This window comes from Anticarsia gemmatalis, chromosome 18, assembly GCF_050436995.1.
Source record: "Anticarsia gemmatalis isolate Benzon Research Colony breed Stoneville strain chromosome 18, ilAntGemm2 primary, whole genome shotgun sequence".
NCBI classification, from domain to species: Eukaryota; Metazoa; Arthropoda; class Insecta; order Lepidoptera; family Erebidae; genus Anticarsia; species Anticarsia gemmatalis.
The window spans coordinates 9,440,391-9,460,352 of NC_134762.1; the positions used below are offsets into that span (position 1 = coordinate 9,440,391).

Genomic DNA, 19,962 nt, shown 5'->3' on the forward strand with positions numbered 1-19,962 from the left:
CAAACTTAGCAGAGCTTGTACTATGGTAACCAAATAACTGATAAACATCCTTATATACTTCCTAATACATACTAATATAAGTATATGACATAAGCATATAACAAAAACAACCCATATCCCGGGTGGGAATCGAATCCACCACATGCGGCGCTATGGTTATTGCGGCGAGGTGACCACGTTAACCACTGTGCCAAACATGCAGTTAATTTTCAGTAGTAGGTTTCACTTTGCCCGACCCGGAAATTGAACCCAAGGCAACATAATGCGCTGTCGTATAATTTGCCTCGTGGACTACTCAAGTGATCACAAAACATGTAGAAATAAGCAACACGATTTTCAACGTGTCATTATTCATTCAAGATTCTTTCCAAAATATATATTTTTTTATTAGGTACTTACCATAAATTTTTACAGTAATATTTTTATGTGTAGATCCCAAAGCGCTTGTTATATTGCACGTATAAGTTCCCGAGTTATGTACTGAAGCTTTTTTTATCAATAATTCACTCGCGTCCGTCAAAGATCTGTTAAAAATAATACATATAACTTTTAGCACATGTTTATTATGCACAAATCTATTGCCAAAGGTTAAATTATAAAAGTGGGCCTAAAGTTGAACCCTGGAGGACTCCAATGCCAAACTAGCGCGCGTTTGTACGTTGGTTCAAAGTGAAACTAATTCAGTTAGCTATTTAATTAAAGTTATTTTGTTTGAAATCACTCGCGAAAATCAGGCGCTATTTTAAAGTACGATTAAACATAAGCTCGAATCTGTTCCAATCAAATTCGAATTTGTTAGTGTCGGGAAGAGTAAGTCACTGTTTTTCAAAAATCGTGTTGACTAATCCACTTGTTGAGAAAGTCTGTAGAGTAAATCATGCTATGACCAATAGGAATATAGTTGAAAAGCAAAGTCCACGCGAACGGACGAGTGGGCTTTGGTATTAGGTAAGGGAGAAGTTAAGTCTTCAGTGCACAGGATAATAATACATTCATTTCGTTTTACAAATTAAACTAATAATATCAAAAAATACTTACATATTATCAGTATATACAATAGGTCGTCCATCTTTGGTCCACACAGTGACTGGAGGCGGCACTCCACTCGCTTCACAAGATAATAATATTTGTTCTCCAACTTTGATCTCTTTAGGTTTGGAGCTTCCTTTAGTACTGTTCGTTAATTTTGGTGGATCTGAAAATGTAATCTGGTGTTAAAGTTATTAATACTGAGGCCTTTAGCTAGCTTAGTCTGCATAAAAACTTTTGTTACGGCGATTGATTTTTCTAACTAATTTCATTATTGATAAGCCACTATCAAAATACGGTAGGTGGCTGAGTCAACAGAAAATTATTAAATTTGTGCTAGCAAAAAGTACATTCAAAATGCAAATGCTACCCATTAAGTTTTATTTCGTTAATAATGTTGATAATTAAATTATAGATTAAAACATTATTTATTTGATGGCAACGAATATATTCGGCGTTGTAGGTTCGTTGCCCTATTTCTATACCAAAATGTGTTGTTGACATTTCATAACGAATAGGTAATTTTAATAGTAGTCAACGTCCCTATTATAGCAAAAGTTGTTTCTCTACTTTTAGATAGTACCTAGACCTACCAAATGATGACCTATACATTTTAATACAACAAAAGCAATGAAATTCATAAATTCTTCAGATTACTTTTCATCTCATCTCATTGAAAGTTAGTAATAAAATAAGTCAAATAACAAATTTCAACTTACACTGCACAAGTAACTCAACATCATAAGAATCTCTTCCCAGCACATTATCAGCCACACAACGATACACCCCTGCGTGTTGTTCACTCACATTACTTATACTCAACTCAAACTTATTAACAACCACTTCTTTAGGTAAAGAAGTAAACTCTTCACTATCCTTCGGTTTGTACTTCCAGTTGATTGTAGGAGTGACTGTTGTATGACCAGTGACGTCACATTTGAGTGTGACGTCAGAACCGAGGAGAACTTGTTTTGTAGGTTCCGAAGGTGGGACTATGTGTGGAGGCACTGGAATGTACAAGTTAAATATTGTTATAGGAATTAAGTGTATTATAGTCAGGCCTTTACAAACGCGCGAACAACGTCGTAATTAAAAGAGTCATTGGAATGTGACAATGTGTAAGTGCGAGCGAGAGACTCCGATAAAATGACATGACTTAGTTCGCACGTTTGAAATGGCCCGAGTATAGTATGGGATACACATATAAATCGTCAATCTTACCCCCGGTTTCTGAGGTACATATAACGGTAGTTTATCTATTCAATAGCGTCAAAACTCATACAAAAAAAACGCTATTGAATAGATAAACCACCGCTAAATGTACTTAGAAACCGGGGGTTAGTCATGTAACTCGTTTGCAAAATCAGGTAATACAAAAGGTACATATCGAAGTTCTAAGATTTTCATAGTCTTTTACAACTCGCTATCTTTTGTTTTTTTTGTAGATACGGTTTGAAGGTTTATGCAGTGTCAATCGTTTTTAACTAACTTCAAAAAAGAAGGCGGTTCTCAATTCAACCGTTTGAGTATTATATAATAATATTTACCTTTAACATCTAGTGTGTATGTAACCGAAGTGTTTCCATGTTCATTCACAGCTGTACACGTGTATTCTCCAGAATCAGATAATTTAGGTATGAATCTAAAAAAAAAATATTGCTATTAATTATATCTTTGTCCATATCATATAGAATATAACTGGTCTCCCTTCTTTACAAATCCATAGGTATAACTCAGAGATGACTGACTGACTGACATAGTAATATAATATATACAGCCCAAATCGCTGGACGAATCAAACTGAAATTTTAGATGCAGGTAGATATTATGACGAAGGCATCCGTAAAGAAAGAATTTTCATCAATTCTACCCTCAAGCGGATATAGGTGATGAAAGTTTGCATGAAAATTCTGTCCTAAGTCACAAACCACACGGACGACGTCGCGGGGAAAAGCTAGTAAGCAATATGTAAGGTAAATACCTCAGGCCAAATCCTTCAACATGTTTCTCTTTACCAATAGGTTCGCCGTTTCGTGTCCATGTTAGTTCAGGTGTTGGTACTCCGTGTGCAGTACACGGTAGTTGTACTAACTGACCTTCTAGCGCTTCTTGTACTGAAGATACAGGCGCGGGGATTGATGGAGGCTCTGTGGAAATTAAAGTTCATAAAAAATTCTTCATATCGTATGGTTAGGGGTCAACCTAGTGTCAAAGTTGTTTAAGCCGCTCGAAGGCCTTTGATGTGGCTTAACGACTGTTATCTTAATTGACAACAACCGGGACCGACTTTTTACATGCATGCATCCTTATTTAATGAGCAAGTTAAGTAAGTATAGCAGCAACATCAGTCAGCCCGTGACCTTGGTGGATGCAACTCGATCGAAACGTCGGGCACCAAATAGGGTGTCGTAAACCTTAAAATTATCATCACGCTTAGCGGTACGTACGCAAATGCAAGGTGTACTTACCATAAACATTGACTGTAAAGTTTCTATGTGTAGAGCCTAAAGGACTTGTGACATTACATGTGTATATTCCAGAATCTTCTGCTGACACTCTGTCTATTGATAACTCTTTAGCTTCATTTAATGATCTGCAAAATACATAAAATTATTATAACATGAAATTCTACTGTTCTACTAATATTATAAATGCGAAAGTATGTGAGTATGTATGTATGGATGTTTGTTGCTCTTTCACGCAAGTACTATGAAACTGATTACGATAAAAGTTGGTATATAGGTAGCTGAAGACCTAAAATAACATATAGGCTTTTTATCCCGGAGTTCCCGTAGGATCGGGATTTACACGGGAAGGATTTTCACGCGGACGGTTTCTAGTCATTTATAGATATTATACACTGCAGTATTATAACATTTATAGGGTCTGTCTTTTTGTGTTCGAGTGCAATTTGTTTCTGTATTAAATTGTACTATCAAATTTTCATTAAAATAGTATGGACTTAGTTCCACAAAATTCTGGTTGTAATTTGGCTTACAAGTTCCCCCGAAATAAGAACTATACCTATTCCTAAAGACATTCTTAGTAATTGACTAAGTAATGAACTTACATATTATCAGTATACACAATGGGTCGTCCATCTTTGGTCCACACAGTGACTGGTGGCGGTACTCCACTCGCTTTACATGATAATAATACTTTCTCTCCAACTTTCACCTCTTTTGGAGAATCTGCTTCTTCTATCACGTCGGTTAACTTTGGCGGATCTGAAATTGAATAAACCTATTCATTTGAGAGCACTAGCATTAAAAATTAATCTATATCATCCTGGCCTTTATTCCATCTATGTCGGAGTCGGCTTACAGTCTCACCGGATGCAGCTGAATAGTATTTTACATGGAGTCTATGTGATCCGCCGTAATTCGGAAGGCACGTAAAATTGTGGATACCAGCTGTCATTTTCAAATATCTTTGACAGTCGTTACCAGTAGTCAGAAGCTAGAAAGTCCGACAACCAATCTTACCAACGGGTTTCGTGTTATAACCCAGGTAACTGAGTTGCGGAGGTCCAACACGCAGTGCCTCCATGTAAAATACTGGTACTGCATCCGTTGAGACTGGAAGCCAACTACAACATAGTTGGAAGAAAGGCTAAGCTGATATATAATCTATTGTAATAAAACAATCTAGTAATAGCATTGTTTCTTACACTGAACATCTAAAGTAAAGTTATGATGATATTGTCCAACTGGATTCGTCGCTTCACATATGTACACCCCCGAATTCTCTTCTTTGACTTGTAATATCTTCAGTTCAGATTTACTTTTGCTTACGTCTTTCAATCTTGTAGAGTCTGGCTTCTCTTGCGTTAATCTAGGGATCAAATTAATTATTTGAAAATCAAATTACTTGTTCATTTAGATCGAATATTGACGCTTGTGATAGTCTTTAGGTACAATAACAAAAACTTCAATTTTTCGTTATTCGTTTATAATTATAAATACAGAAATAGTGATGATAGCTGAGTGGTATAAGTGCGTACCACCCACGCAAGTGATTGACGGTTCGAGACTTAGGCAACATACCAATAACTTTCCTTAGTTATGTGTATTAAGCTGCGCTTCCACTGCGTCGGAATCGAACAGACGGACCGTAAGGATCAGTCACTTTAATTGTCTAATCTGGTCGAGTCTGATTCAATCAAATTCGAATTCGATTTTGTCAACAGTAAGCCGGCAAGTCCGGAGAGTTGGAATTACTGTTAAATGTATTTTGGACTTTATGTATAAATACTTAGAAAATATATTTTTAATTAAATAAGTTTACCTAATATTTGTCGATTCTTTAACTACTTCTCCATTAAACTTCCACTGTACACTCGGTGGAGGGTATCCAGTGACGTCACATGTTAGCGTTACGTCATCACCGGCTAATACCTTCTTAGTGGGCTCTGAAGGTGGCTCTATGTATGGAGGCACTGGAACATAGCAGTAGAAGACATATTAGTCACTAGCTTTCCGCCGTCGGCTTCGCCCGCGTGAAACCCCCTCCGGGAGGAATTTCCAAAAATCCTCTCTATACATCCTAAGGAATCGGAATTCGGCTGTGCGTTGTCTATCAGTCAGTGGGTCACTCAGTAACGAAAGAGATTTATATGTATAGAATATTATTTGATAAATTAACTTTTGTATGCTAAAAGCATACGGGAGTTAACGCGATCACGCATTTTACCTTGAAATACCTGGTGTTTCACACTGTTATTATCTTTTTTTAAAATCGTTTATTCAAGTTCAACAATAATGTTTACATTTTCACAAAAATCGCCATACTGGACTGACATAATGTGGCAGTGTGAAGATTAAAAGTATTATAAATAATATTTACCTTTAATATCTAGTGTGTATGTAACGGAAGTGCTTCCATGTTCATTCTGAGCTGTGCACGTGTATTCTCCAGAATCAGATAATTTGGGTTCGAACCTTAAATAAAAAACAACTTTAATAACTTGTTTAAGTGGTCGACGGTTCGAAGTCGAGGCAATTACACTAATGACATTCCCAAGCTATGTATGTGTGTTTTAGAAATAATTGTCATTTGTTCCCGGCCATGCTTAAAAGTGGTTAAAAGAATTTCTTAAGGGCTTGCAAAGTAGCGTGATGGATTCGAGGCCTAACCCATCCTTTAATTCTAATACCTATAGTAAGTACACAAACTCTTCTATTGGAAACATTAAGGAACAAATTCAGGTCCGGTAATCACAATTTGGTTCTTATTCAGGCGCGTCGAGGTCGAGCCGGTTTTCCTGAACGATCATCACACACATGTATTCGGTTTTACCGGGTGGTAAAACCGAATATATAAGGCTGGCCCTATTTAATGCCGAACCAAATATGAGTGGAGCAAGCCTGTTGTTTGAAATATTTATGTTTCTTGTTCCAAATTGTATGTATACTTCCGCCAACCGTAAACCTTGCATACAAGGTTCTATACTAAGATGGGCTATAGAATTAAAGACTATATTCAGATATTAAAATTTTAATACATACTTGAGTTCATTCCCGTCTCCCAACTTCTCTTTACCAACAGTTTGGTCGTTATGTGTCCATGTAACACGTGGTGTGGGTACTCCGTGTGCAGTACACGGTAGTTGTACTAACTGACCTTCTAGTGCTTCAAGTACTGAAGATACAGGCGCGGGGATTGATGGAGGATCTGAAATTTACATAGAAATAAAGAAGAAACTGAGTAGTACTGACTGATTTTCACGTTGTCAATTATTATAAATACTACAATAGATCCATAATATTTAACTTATTTGTATTTTTGCACATAAAAAACATTTATTTAATCTTTTTTTTTTATTATTGTTCCGTGTGGGAACCGAGCCTACGAGCTAACGATGCAATGGTAGCGGTGTTGCGACCTAAACCATTGAACAACGGAATTTTGCTTTGTCGATCATTATAGAAAACGAAGAATGCAGAAGGCTTACTATGTTTCGTTAATCCGAAGTTTCATTACAATTTCGATGTCCAATCACGTGTCTAAATCGATTTTTTGTAGCGTTTTTCACGAATTAAAATACACATTGCCCGCAGTGTGGCCGGAGCGTTAGATATTTCAAATTATTTTTTTGTTTTTAGAGTATACTTACCATAAACATTAATAGTATAGTTTCTTTGCGCAGATCCTAAATCGCTGGTGATAGTACATGTATAAGTTCCCGAATCATCTGCCGATATTTTATTTATCAACAACTCGTTTCTATCAGTTAATAACCTGTAAAGGAAATTTTATTACATTATTTACATACATACATAAGATCACGCCTTTTTATTTATTTTAAACATTATATACAGAGCTGTATAAAGGCGGACTTAATGCCAGCAGCATTTTCTGCCAGTTTACCTTAGGGTGATGCAGAGATTGTTGTGAAGGTGTTTAAAAGAGGAAGGAGAGTGTCTTCCCATAAGGGTAGACAAAGTACTCCACTTGATCCGATCCCAACAAACTCCCCTTACCTCATTCATATGAAATTATTTTGAAATAAAAAAGTAACAAATTATATTATTTATTGATCCTTCTGAAGTCTGAGAATGTGGAAACTTCATAAAAAATAATAACTGTGTAATGTATTAAACTTACATATTATCAGTATATACAATAGGTCGTCCATCTTTGGTCCACACAGTGACTGGTGGCGGTACTCCACTCGCTTTACAAGGCAACGATACCTTGTCACCTAATTTTACATCTTGGGGTACCTCATCTTCTTCTAAATTATGGGCAAACTTAGGTGGATCTGAAAAATACGATATATTTAATAACCAAAGAAAAATTAAGTCAAGATTTTTATTTTAAATGTTGGTAAATTATTTTGGACGTCGTAATGTGACGTGGACTGGTTGTCAGACTTTCAAGCTTACTAACTCTAGACTACTGTTAACGACTGTCTAAGATCTTTGAAAATGACAGCCGGGACCCACAATTTAACTTGCCCTCCAAAACACGGAGGAACTCGTTATGTTTAAGATCGTCACAGGGAAACCTCGACAAGCGTAGTTTAACCTCAGGCTGTGGTTCCTTGGATAGCACTCGAGCTATTTTACAGAATAATAGAAGATTTTATCTACCAATTTATAGATCAACTTACACTGCACAAGTAACTCAACATCATAGGCATCAGTTCCCAGCACATTATCAGCCACACAACGATACACCCCCGCGTGTTGTTCACTCACGTTACTTATACTCAACTCATAGTTATCGTTCACTGCCACGCCGGCAGGGAGAGATGAAAACTGTTTAGATGCTGAGGTTTTGTGTTCCCAGGTTATTGTTGGTTCTGGGTTCCCTTGTAATACTCTGAAAGAAACGATTCTAAAATTAATATAAATTTTTACTTATTACTATTACACTGCCTCTGTGGTTTTAGCGTTTGTATATAAAATTAATTTAAAAACACTACCCATTACTGTCCGGTGATTACGAGGTTTCGGGTTTGATTCTCGGGTAGGGTAAAATACTATTCATGTCTACTAATTCAATACAATTAAAGTGTGGGTGGCCAATTAAATGGTGAAACGTGGGTGTTTCATACATATCTCTATATATAATGCATCGTTCGGGGCTAACAAGATGGATATTATAAATGTAAGTTATATTATACTATTCTCAATCTCAATATTAGTCTGGAGTTTAGTAACGCGCCCGGTATACGGCAATGAGTTCGCTTCCTATTATATAGACAAAATTTAAAAAATTTAACCTCTGTTATTTCTCATACACCTTTCCCTAAACTTATGGGCTTTTTAAATTAAAGTATATAAGTTTGTAAAGAACTGGTATTATAAATATATACGTATGTATGTAAACGATACATAATCTCACCTACATGTGATTATTGTAGACTGTCCTTCACGCGCTGTCACTTGTACCGGCTCCTTAGATATTTGTGGTGGCGCTGAATAAAGGGAATTAAAAATCATGATGAATGATGATGTTTTTAAATAATTGTTATTATATTGTTGTCTAAGGATTACAAATACGCAATAAAATAATATTCATAACACATGTGTTCACTAACACAGTAAAAAAAAAACTCTGTGATACACTGACATTTCTGTGTGTTAGGCAAAACTTCTGTACCGATTTTTATTTTTAAAGTGATAGATAGATAGCTTTGGCATGTATGCCTTAAGATATTTTGTTATTATGATGTCCTAAAATGTTAGACGTCGAGTCGACCTTAGTATCATTCTTAGGAATTTTCCAATTTACATTAGAATATTTCTCTATAATAGCCCGGAGTTTGGTAATGTGCCCGCCACCTATTACATGAGACTAACATAACACACCTCTGCTTAAACCTTTGGGTATAAAAGGCGTGATAAAATGTGCCGTATTTATTTATATAAAATGTTAAACTACCCACCTAATCCTTCAACAGTCACGGTGCCTCTAACTTCCACACTCTCATATTCATTCTGCACTCTACATATATACTCTCCAAGGTCATTGAACTCCACCCGTTTGATGTACACCGTAGTGTTGTCCTCTGACACGTGCACGTTGTCTGTGGTTACTAGTGATGTGCCGTTGTGGTACCATAGAGTGGTTGGTGGGGGGAAAGTGTCTATGATACATGGTAGTTCTATTTGATAGTAGAGCTGAACTGATTGGTCTGAAATAAATAATTGTATTGTTTTACTGATGAATACTAGTAAGTACACTAAACCATATCTTCATAGCCGAAATTGTGTTCGGCAGGCAATAATTTCAAAATCGACCATCTCACCATAAACTTTCATAGACATGAACTTAGAAACAAAAAATCTAGAACTTGCTTTTGCGCAGTCGGGTTAATATTAAAAATGTCATTCTTGCTTTCAATTGGCAATAGGCTTGCCCCCTATAACATAGACCTGATATTGTTAATGGTGACCGGTGGGTGTACTTCACCTCTGCCTGCAAAGAAGGTACAGGAGGGCTTATGAGGCATAATATTATGTATGTATGTCTCACCTTTAAATCCTTCTACAATATTCATCTTTCTTCTAACACGTACATCAACACTATCCTGATGTATACCTTCAGAGTTCTCCCCGAAACAAAAGTACGTGCCGCTCACATCAATCTTGCTTGAATCCAGTGTTAATACACTTTGGTATATCGTATCGCTCAGTTGAGATAGCTGAAATATTATTGAATTTAGTCGTCGTAATTTAGCCGAATGATATAAATTAGTACCTCCCACGCCCTTAGTGGACCCTCCAAGCTTACTAATGACTTTTCGAAGTTATGTGTGTATTACAAATAATTATCACTTGTATCAACGGTGAAGGAAAATATCGTGAAGCAACCTTTGTTTGAAAGCTCTTTAGTATAGTTCTTGAAGGTTTGCAAAGTTAATACGGTTAATGCAGCCCGCATTTGGCCCGCGAGGTGGACTCAAGGCCTAAACCCTTCCTCGTACGGAGGAGATCTTTGCTCAGCAGTGGGACTTCGTGGTCTTATTTCTACTCTGTCTGTATGTCTAATACGCTTTTCCGCTTAAACCACTTTATTCAGAGAACATTTTGTACAAAGATAGTTTGAGGTAGTTTGTTTCCCGGAAATCTCACGCGGTCGTGCATGCCTTAAAATTGTTAAACACATTTCTCCAGGACATGCAACAAAAAGTCCCCAACCTGCTCATGGCCAGCGTGGTGGACTTAAAGCCTCTCTTAGCCCTCCCTCGTTTGGGAGAAGACCCTTTCCCAGCAGTGGGACAGCAACTGATAAAAAAGGTATGTGTCTTACGTCATTATTCAAGAATTCCTCCGTCTCCCTGTGCCAGAGTATCCTGGGCACCGGCTTGGCCTCCACTCGACATGTCACTTGAACTGTGGTCCCGTTCACCACAGTGATGTTCTTATCACCTATTATACTGACCACCGGCTTCAACAGTATTGTTAGGGACACTGAATCTGAACCTGGAATAAATAGTTCGCTATATAAATTAGAGTGTTAATTTTGGGAACTGATATTTTAGTGTTCCTAGTTCGGAAATCTCTACTAATATTATAAATGCGAAAGTAGCCTTTGAGTGTCCGTCTTTTCTATACATCTCTACAGAGCCGATGTGTTTTTTTTTCCAAATATAGTTTGAGACCCGAGAAAATATAGGTATAGGACAGATTTTTACTACAATAATTCCGAGGGAACGAAAACTCTGCAGGTATAAGCCATGTTACTATAGTCCACGCGAACGGAATTCCGGCCAAAAGCTAGAATGTTATAAATACGATATCAAAGAGCAAACTATTGAATATTTAATAAAAATGAAAAAAACATATAGGTAGAACAAAACTTGGCGCGGTCTTTACATAGATGGGTGACCGCATAGTGGTAACTGGTATTTGAGCTGGAAGTCTCCGTGCTTCGTTGAGGCCCGTAAAAAGTCGGTCCCGGTTGTTGTTAATTAAGATAACAGTCGCTAAGCCATGTCAATGGCCTTTCGGGCCGCTTGAACAACTTTGACGCTAGGTTGACCACTAACCATACGACAAACAAACAACAAATCTTACCTTTCTTAACTCCTCTCCAAGCGGTACAAGTCCAAACCCCACCATGTGTAACATTCTTAACATCGAGTATATCATTATAACTACCGTTCACCTCCACTCGCCTCACCTCAACGCCATTAGGCATAGTCCACACTAGCACTTGCGCGTTCTCCACTACACATACTAGCTGTATGTCTGAATGGATCGGCTTAGATAGTGTGTGCGGGCCTAGTATTTGAGCTGAAGGATTCGGTTTCAGTGTTATGTGGGTAGATTGAATTGTTTTACCACCTGAAATTGCAAATTTTGATGTTAATAAAATCTTCAAGTTGTTCATGACTATGGCTTATGGCATGAATATGGCTATACTTTAATGGTAATACCAGTTTCTTACCTTTGCATGAAAATATATATCAGAAAAAAGCTAGACTGACATATATTTATGTATATTTGAAGATAAGAAAAAATATTGTTTGTTATAATACAGTACACAATGTAAATAGCTATTCTTATTTTAGTACAGCCTCAAACCAGGGAGCTACCGTCTTGCGGCTATATTCAGACACACACAGTTATTTAACGCGTGATACATAATATAACTAGGTTTCGACTCCCGAGTCAGGTAAAATGATAGAGTTTCAAAATTTCCGATTTTTCGAAGATATTCTCGAATTTTACAAGTTTTAGCGATTTGTTCTACGGATTGCCTATTACTTTTTGAAGTCTTAACAAAAAACTGGAAATTAAATTATTTTCCAACGTACCTCTATTAGTAGCAATGCATGAGTATATCCCCGTATCATTCTCATTCACTTGTATAGTCTTGCTGAACATGTACAACGCTTCTATATTCGGCTCCTTACTCAGATCAGTTTCTGAAAATATAATTATTCATTTAAGTTAAAAATTTATTTAACCTCTTATATACGCTCACCGATCGGTCACGTTCAGTGGGTTAAGCAACGCTTGGCGCGGTCAGCATATAGATGGGTGACTGTATAGTGATATTAGAATTAAAAAAAGAACTCTTATTGCTTGGCTTCTCTCATAATGAGAAGAGAGAGCGAGGGTCCCCTTCCGGAGGGATTAGACGTTGACTTCTTCACGTTTACTTTTTTTTATTAGTTTAGATTTTTTGCATTTCTGGGCGGTATAGTACATGACTGCTGTTCGCTGGGCCTAGGGTTCGATGCCCGTGTGAGGTAAAGTGCAAAATATAAACATACCATAATCAGTGTGTATTCCTTTGAAAGTCAACTTATTTTCAGTCAACAAAGCTTCGCTGTAAACTGAACAAGTGATTGTAATGTTGTCACCAACTTCCACTGTAATGTTCTCTGGGTCAATCGTCACTTGTGGGAGATCCACTGAAATTATATAAGTTTGTAATTAGACTACTTGATTATCTGTGACGTGAGAACGAAGTCCAGGGTTCAATGCTCGGGGGAAAAGAATGAGTGGGGTTTTGTAAAAGGGATGAATATTAAAAAAAAGTTAATTAGGCCGTCTTGCAAATACTTATTAGAAAAATGCGTATAAAATATTTTTTTAAATCTACTAGGTAGATTAAAAAATGATAGAGGGAGGAGCAGAATACGAGTAAAAAATGCTACAAAAACGGGGAAAAATATGACCCAGGCAAGCGAAGTTGCGTGGGTCTGCTAGTTTCATATATATTCACCTATAATATCAAGTTCAGTATCAGCCTTGCTAATACCGGCGGTGTTCTGCGCCACACATCTGTACGTTCCCACGTGCTCTTCCTTCATGTCATCTACCACGAGCTCCAGTGATGTTGTCTGTCTGAAATACATGAATAAAATGGCTTTGTAAACCTTTTATGGTAAAGACAAATGGCTTCTTCCCGTGATTTCATCCGCGTAATGGTCCTCTTTACCTGTGAACTTTTTTGACGGATTTCGATCAGTAAGAAGAAAGAAAAAAATAATCTTAAGTCTCTTTCTAATTTGTTTGTTTTTTTTTTAACAACTCCCGCACGAAGAATTGCTTTTGTGTCGCGGTGAATTTTATAAACCTACAAACAACGGGCACAAAGTACTACCAGCCCCGACAATTATTTTGTGGATCGCACAAATAATTGCCCCGTGTGGGAAGCGAATCCACGGCCTCCCGATGCAGTGGTGTCGGCGTGGTGACCTAAACCACTGCGCCACGGAGACAGTCATATTATGCAAACTATAAACAAACTCCTGCACATTTGCTGGTTTCAATGGAACTTGCCGGCTGGATATTGGCTGGGAGAATTACGGCTCCTATTACTAGTAGGCAACAGTAATAACGGTAAAAACAACACAACAATATAAACAGCTTAATAAATAACCTCATACAAAAACTTACAAGCTAGACACTCGCTGCAGTATTCTGGAGGCGTGGTTGGTCCACATGGCGGTGACGGGCACCAAGCTCTCCACGTTGCATGTCAGTACCACCCGCGTGTGGGAGTGCGCTTGTACCTACAACATTTCATTCAAAAATGTTAGGCGTTCACAGCCAGTTATGCTCACCACTCAATAAACGATCAGCGGGTTAAGCAACTGTTGGCGCGGTCATTGTATAGATGGGTGACCGCATAGTGGTATTTGAACTGAGCGTCGTGCTTCGGAGGGCACGTAAAAAGTGTCGGTCCCGGTTGTTGTCAATTAAAATAACAGTCGTAAAGCCATGTCAAAGGCCTTTCGGGCGGACTTGAACAACTTTGACACTAGGTTGACTACTAACCATATTATTATGACTGATGAATGATGATAGATTGGTGTAAGGACGCACTTGCCGCGCTTGCCACTATAACTTATAATATAAAGACTTTTTTGAACGAAGTAAAATGATTTATAAAAAGCTTACCTGCCGCGGTGCAGTTAGGTATGGAACATCTGAAATGTTAAATATATTTAACGTCATCTCAATTATATTAAACTAGCTTTCCGCTCTCGGCTTCACCCGCGTGTTATAACACTCCCTTCGAGAGGGAATTTCCAAAAAGCCTTTCTTAGTACTCCTCTACACTTCCTAAGGAATCTTCATACCAAATTTTTACTTTCTAAGCTCAATAGTTTCGGCTGTGCGTTGTCCATATGTCAGTCACTCAGTAACGGAAGAATTCTATTTAAATTGATTATTATATGACCTATAGGTAATATAGGTATTACAATTATCAAAAGAATAGAGATAAATAATATTATACCTGGCACTTTCGCCTGAATGGCAGTCGCTCCCATTCGACGCAACTCTTGTCCGTATTGATCTCGCCCGTTTATCTGAAACACAATATTTAGTAACTACCTACCAAGAGAACTATTTCACTCAGAACACTACGAAAACTCCAAATAAGTTTAATAATAATGTCCTAGCCGATAACCGGTTATTCAGCTACGGCTGACATTTTCATAGAAATTGGCCAATGGTGCAAAACTACTTATAAAGTCCAAGTGTGTGCACAATACACAGGTATACTCTCTATTCCCTTACTTTCATAGCCTGTTGTGTTGAGAACTCTAACGCAAGGTTGCATAACAATGTTTTCCTTCACTGTTGGAACAAGTGACAATTATTTCTAATACACACATAACTTCGAAAAGTCATTGTTGTGTTGACTGTGTTGCCTCCGGTTCAAACCTGCAACCACTTGCGTGGGAGGTACCAACTAATATCACTCGGTTATCACTGCTCCGGTTTTTATTATTATAATTGTATTTTATATAATTCTCTCACCCGGAGCGACAGTGACTTAACTCTAAAAAAAAAACGAAAATGACTTACCTAATTATACCAAAATTATCTTTTATTCAATCCCGTTGAAAGGGAAAAAATTCTCGCTAGAGTGCAAAGTCGTTGTATAAATATTCCATTTTGGCGCGCGAATACTGGGCGACAACAACGGAATTTAACAACTTAAAAACGGTGTAGTGTAAAATTTACAAATTTGCTGTTACGTCACTGTCGCTCTGGATTAGCGATATACTCACAGCAATATAAAAGAATTCATCGGGCGGTATGAACGACGGCGCTAAATACACCTTGTTATCACGGTCCACCAGTGTGAGAGGCAGCTCGAACAAAGTGCTGCCGTTGAGAGAGACCACGTCCGCGTGCTGTAGCTCCACTGTGATATTCGTCTGAGTCAGAGATATCATCATGTGGTTGTATGTACCTGGGAAATAAGCCTTTTTGTATTTATTGGTCCTAAAAATGTAATAGCCCTTCTATTACATAATTAGGTAACAAAAAAGGTATCGTACCTTTCAAATTTCTTCGTGTTTAAAACCCGTTTAGAATAATGATGGATAGAAACAGGAATTTTCACATCACTGCCAACTCAAGTGATTGTAATAAGTACATGTAAAATATCACGCATTTTTGCAGGGGGCTGGCAGAAACCGAATAACACCCTTTACTACGATTCCTACAAACTTTTCTTGCATCATTCACATCAATACATACTAGGTACAGGTTTGACCTTTTTAAAAGAATTTCTCTGAAATAATCTGAAATATTATTTTCAACAATGGAGGAATTTTTCGTTCCCAAGAGATCAGACAGAAAACTAACGATAAAAATCTGAAAATGAAAAAGTAAAAAATCTAAATAAGTCTTTTTACGTACTTTTCAAAGGCCTATAGCTGGTCTCCTTCATGCTGCTGGGCTTCTCCACCGAGAAGCCGTGGTTGAAGGTCAGGTTGGACAGGCCCACTACCTTCACGGAGTAGTCCTCCTCACTGCCCACCGTGATCGTCCAGTTGCCCGGCTCCGGCTGCATTACCTTCACTACCTGGAAGAACACCGTTCTTAAAATGAGTTACGGTTTCTTTTTTTTTTCTCAGCCCATTACTTTCCCACTGCAGGGCAAGGGTTAGGCCTTGAGTCCACCACGCTGGCCAAGTGCGGGTTGGAGACTTTACATGCCCTCAATAAATGTATTAAACAAATTTTAGGCATACAAGGTTTCCTCACGATGTTTTTCCTTCACCTTCACTTGCTCTAAGCAAGTGATTATTATGTCTAATACACACATAACTTCGAAAAGTCATTGGTGTGTTGCCTCGGGTTCGAACCTGCGACCACTTGCGTGGGAGGTGTCAACTTAAAACACTTGGCTATCATGGCTTGTCACTCGGCTATTACTGCTTATAAAATTGTAGAGTTTGTTTGTTTGGTTAAACGCGATAATCTCAGGAACTACTGGTGCGAATTGAAGATTTTTTTTTCTGTTGGATAGCCTATTTATTGAAGAAGGCTATAGAATATATGACATCACGCTACGACCAATTGGAGCAGAGTATCAGTAAAATGCTAATTAGTTATTTAATGTTTTTTTATGTATACATAGAAAAGTACTTAGTAATACTTTAAGAGATTACCTCTACATATTTGTACGGGTGAAATACGATAGAAAAAAGATATCAGATATAAGTTTTTCCTACTTGAAACTAAAACACATAGGATAAAATTACATGTAGTGGAAGGTGTTACCATAATTTCGGAAAGGTCTAAAGTGGTGATGAGTTTGGGTGGTCCAGTCAGCTGCTCTCCTTTAGGGTCCACCACAGTGATCTGTGGCTTCGATCCTGAGACCGACACTGTCACTTCACCGAGGGTACTGTCTATTGGTATCTGAAAGACAACATTACATAAGTCAGAAATATCATTTTGAATACTATTTTCTTTGGCTTTGCTCGGTATTTCACGTCCATCCTGGTGCTTTAGCTATGGTAGCAGCCACACCACCACCATTGCATCGAGGTCGTCGCTTCGATTTGCACTTGGGAAAAATATATATTTGCAGGCCGCGCTTGAATTACTGTTATCGTCTTTTTAAAGAAATTATAATGTTATGTTTTTTTGGAAGAGGAATAATTTAGAAAGATATAGTATTAGAAAATCAATAAATAAACTATTGAAACAAAAAAACTATTTAATAGTAAATGTTGTGAATTTTACTTCTTGCGTGTAGTTAAATCCAGCCGGATTGGAAGCTGATGCCAAGTTGACCGTCCGTCCTTTGATCGAGCTCCTCACGAAATCAAGCATCTGAAAACATAAAATAGTTTCTTTAGCTAAATACTTAACAAAGAAACAAAAACAATTCACAAAGCAGAGTCTTTTCACTTTTTTTTTTCACAATTTAACGTGCCTTCCGAAACACGGAGGAACTAGATATGTATAAGATGGTGACCCATTCAAAGAACAACCTCGGCAAGCGTAGCTTAACCTCAGAGATCGATTCGCCTGGCTGTTATTAGCTAGCCAAGCCACGAGCTCCTCTTGTGTGACTCGATGGAAAACATCGCAAGGTAACCAGCCTGTGGTTTTTAAAAATAAAAAGACTCCAAAGAATAAAAAGAACTATGTCTAGAGAGAAATCGCCACATACCTTATGCACACTAGTCTTATTCAAGTTAAATATCTGTCCGGAGCTGGCAGCCGCCACTTGCTGGTACACCTTGTAAGTAGGCTTGTCCAAATCGTTGCAGTGGCCCGTTAGTATAAACACCACCTGGAACACACCAATTTCGTATTTCTTCTACTGCTTTTTTCTTATATCTTCCTTTATCTATACACTTAATTGTTTTAGATATTTATATTGTTAAATTAAGACAGTTTAGTTTGTTGGTGTGAATTTTCAAATTCAGTCTTAGTCCAGTTAGAAGAGTTAGTAGGTACCTACTCCATAATCGATACTCTGATAAACACCCAAATAGTTAACGTAATAACGAAATTCTGGATTAACGTAATATCGATATAACGTAATAACGTAATAACGAATTTGTATATCTTACATAGAGACACAGAAAGCAAATAAGACAAAAAAACATCAGCACAGAATCAAAAGTCTCTTCTCAATTACCTGGCTCTGCTTCCTCTGTACAGTATCCAACACCGCTCCGACCTTCTTATGATCTATAGAAGTGGCGTCAGTGAACACGTATATAAAAGACCTGGGCCGGCTGACGTTGAGGGCCATGTGGATGCCAGTCAGGGACATCTCGGGGCAGTCCCCGCCGCCGTACACTCGGACTATGTTTAATGCTTTCTTGAACACTTCTTTGTTTCGAGTCACTGTTGCTGGACCTACCGCTGTAGAAATATTGCTACGTTACATTTGAAAGTTGAATGAACGATTTGGTAATACAAAAAGTATGAAGATATTGGGTAATGTTTGAAAACTCTTTTTGAAGTCAGAGTCTGAAAATGTTAGAATTGAATAAGACCTATTGAATAAGATGCTATTTTGTGGACCAAAATGGAATTGCTTATGTTGGGAAGTATTTGCTAATAGGAGAGTAAAGGAATTCATAATTTATGTTACTGTTTATTATTGTCATGTCATCATGATTTAGCTACTTCTTTCTGCTTTGCTTAGTCGGTTGATTTTGAATTGTCATTTGCAGTAGGTAGGACAAAATGAGACTGCTTAGAGTAGCATTACTTCGAGCCCCTATATCCTCATAAAAAAACTGTTTTTTTTACTTAACAATCTCATTGGTATGATACATTCGTATGGTATCATATGGTCTTTTTCATTCAAACGCAACATCGAGTTACAATAAGTCTCTTATATTCAAACACTACTTACCTGGATCATGAAACGGCACAAACACAAAATCAGCAATAACATTGCTTTCCTTTAACGCAGTATTCAGTATCATCTCAGCACCTTCCCGCACTTGCCTCAAGTCATTATACATAGACCCGGTGATATCAAATACGAACGCCAGACTGCTTTTCCCATCATCTTTCGTCGACCTTCCTTTCCTTTTACACTCGGCACAAATCACTAGGAGAAGTAACAACACTACACTCTTCCGTCCAATCATGTTTGTATTAAAACATAGTGTTTGTTTTAGAGGTTTTTTCGCGTTCTCCTCCGTTGCTAGTGCAGTTATCTGTAACCTATGACCGAAGTAATCAATGTGGGTTGGCGTAAGGCAATTATGTACTATAATGTATTTCGTTTAAGCGTGTACATAATATTGGTTTTATTCAATGATTGATTGATCATTGAGCGATGTGATTTGAGATCGAAAATTTTGGTCACGTGCGAGTTTTTAAAGGTAAGATCTTATGATATGGAGATCTAAATTATAGGCGCGATCGCGAAACTTTAATTAAAGAAACGGGCGACTCTTTTGTACAGTACTTAGTGCACAAAACAGAAGATCTTTCTGTCTTTCACAGCCTGATAAGTCTTTGTAAATATTTTACTAGCTATTTTTTTTTAAAGTATGATTTTCAGTTTTTGTGTTGCTAGATGGCGTTACTGTCTCTGCTGGTGGCCCAGGTCCCTTTAACAAAAATGTAACCACTCTATTTTGTTAGACAATTCTCATACAAGTTCGTCTTAATTTATCTTTTACACACGTCGTGGCTAAGCCTTATTAAAAATATATTTTACCTAATTGGGTTATAA

The 19,962-nt window shown here is 37.5% G+C and overlaps 1 protein-coding gene across 1 annotated transcript in view; it reads right to left on the reverse strand.

Annotated features, from left to right (window-relative positions):
• LOC142980374 (hemicentin-1-like) overlaps positions 1–19,428 on the reverse strand; it is a 40,972-nt gene extending 21,544 nt beyond the window's left edge. Inside the window, exons 1-28 of the mRNA XM_076125698.1 lie at positions 19,129–19,428; positions 18,400–18,629; positions 17,926–18,048; positions 17,493–17,582; positions 17,025–17,165; positions 16,158–16,323; positions 15,521–15,705; positions 14,740–14,812; positions 14,400–14,428; positions 13,896–14,011; positions 13,219–13,340; positions 12,764–12,904; positions 12,302–12,412; positions 11,559–11,828; positions 10,792–10,964; positions 10,015–10,183; positions 9,425–9,673; positions 8,881–8,953; positions 8,144–8,355; positions 7,636–7,792; positions 4,700–4,863; positions 4,100–4,256; positions 3,498–3,622; positions 3,011–3,176; positions 2,577–2,671; positions 1,749–2,036; positions 1,039–1,195; positions 400–524 (exon numbers count right to left, since the gene is read on the reverse strand). Of these exons, the coding sequence (XP_075981813.1) occupies positions 400–524; positions 1,039–1,195; positions 1,749–2,036; positions 2,577–2,671; positions 3,011–3,176; positions 3,498–3,622; positions 4,100–4,256; positions 4,700–4,863; positions 7,636–7,792; positions 8,144–8,355; positions 8,881–8,953; positions 9,425–9,673; positions 10,015–10,183; positions 10,792–10,964; positions 11,559–11,828; positions 12,302–12,412; positions 12,764–12,904; positions 13,219–13,340; positions 13,896–14,011; positions 14,400–14,428; positions 14,740–14,812; positions 15,521–15,705; positions 16,158–16,323; positions 17,025–17,165; positions 17,493–17,582; positions 17,926–18,048; positions 18,400–18,629; positions 19,129–19,369 (4,348 nt within the window). The 5' untranslated portion in view covers positions 19,370–19,428. The remainder of the gene's footprint in view (positions 1–399; positions 525–1,038; positions 1,196–1,748; positions 2,037–2,576; positions 2,672–3,010; positions 3,177–3,497; positions 3,623–4,099; positions 4,257–4,699; positions 4,864–7,635; positions 7,793–8,143; positions 8,356–8,880; positions 8,954–9,424; positions 9,674–10,014; positions 10,184–10,791; positions 10,965–11,558; positions 11,829–12,301; positions 12,413–12,763; positions 12,905–13,218; positions 13,341–13,895; positions 14,012–14,399; positions 14,429–14,739; positions 14,813–15,520; positions 15,706–16,157; positions 16,324–17,024; positions 17,166–17,492; positions 17,583–17,925; positions 18,049–18,399; positions 18,630–19,128) is intronic.
• Between the last annotated feature and the right edge of the window lie 534 nt (positions 19,429–19,962).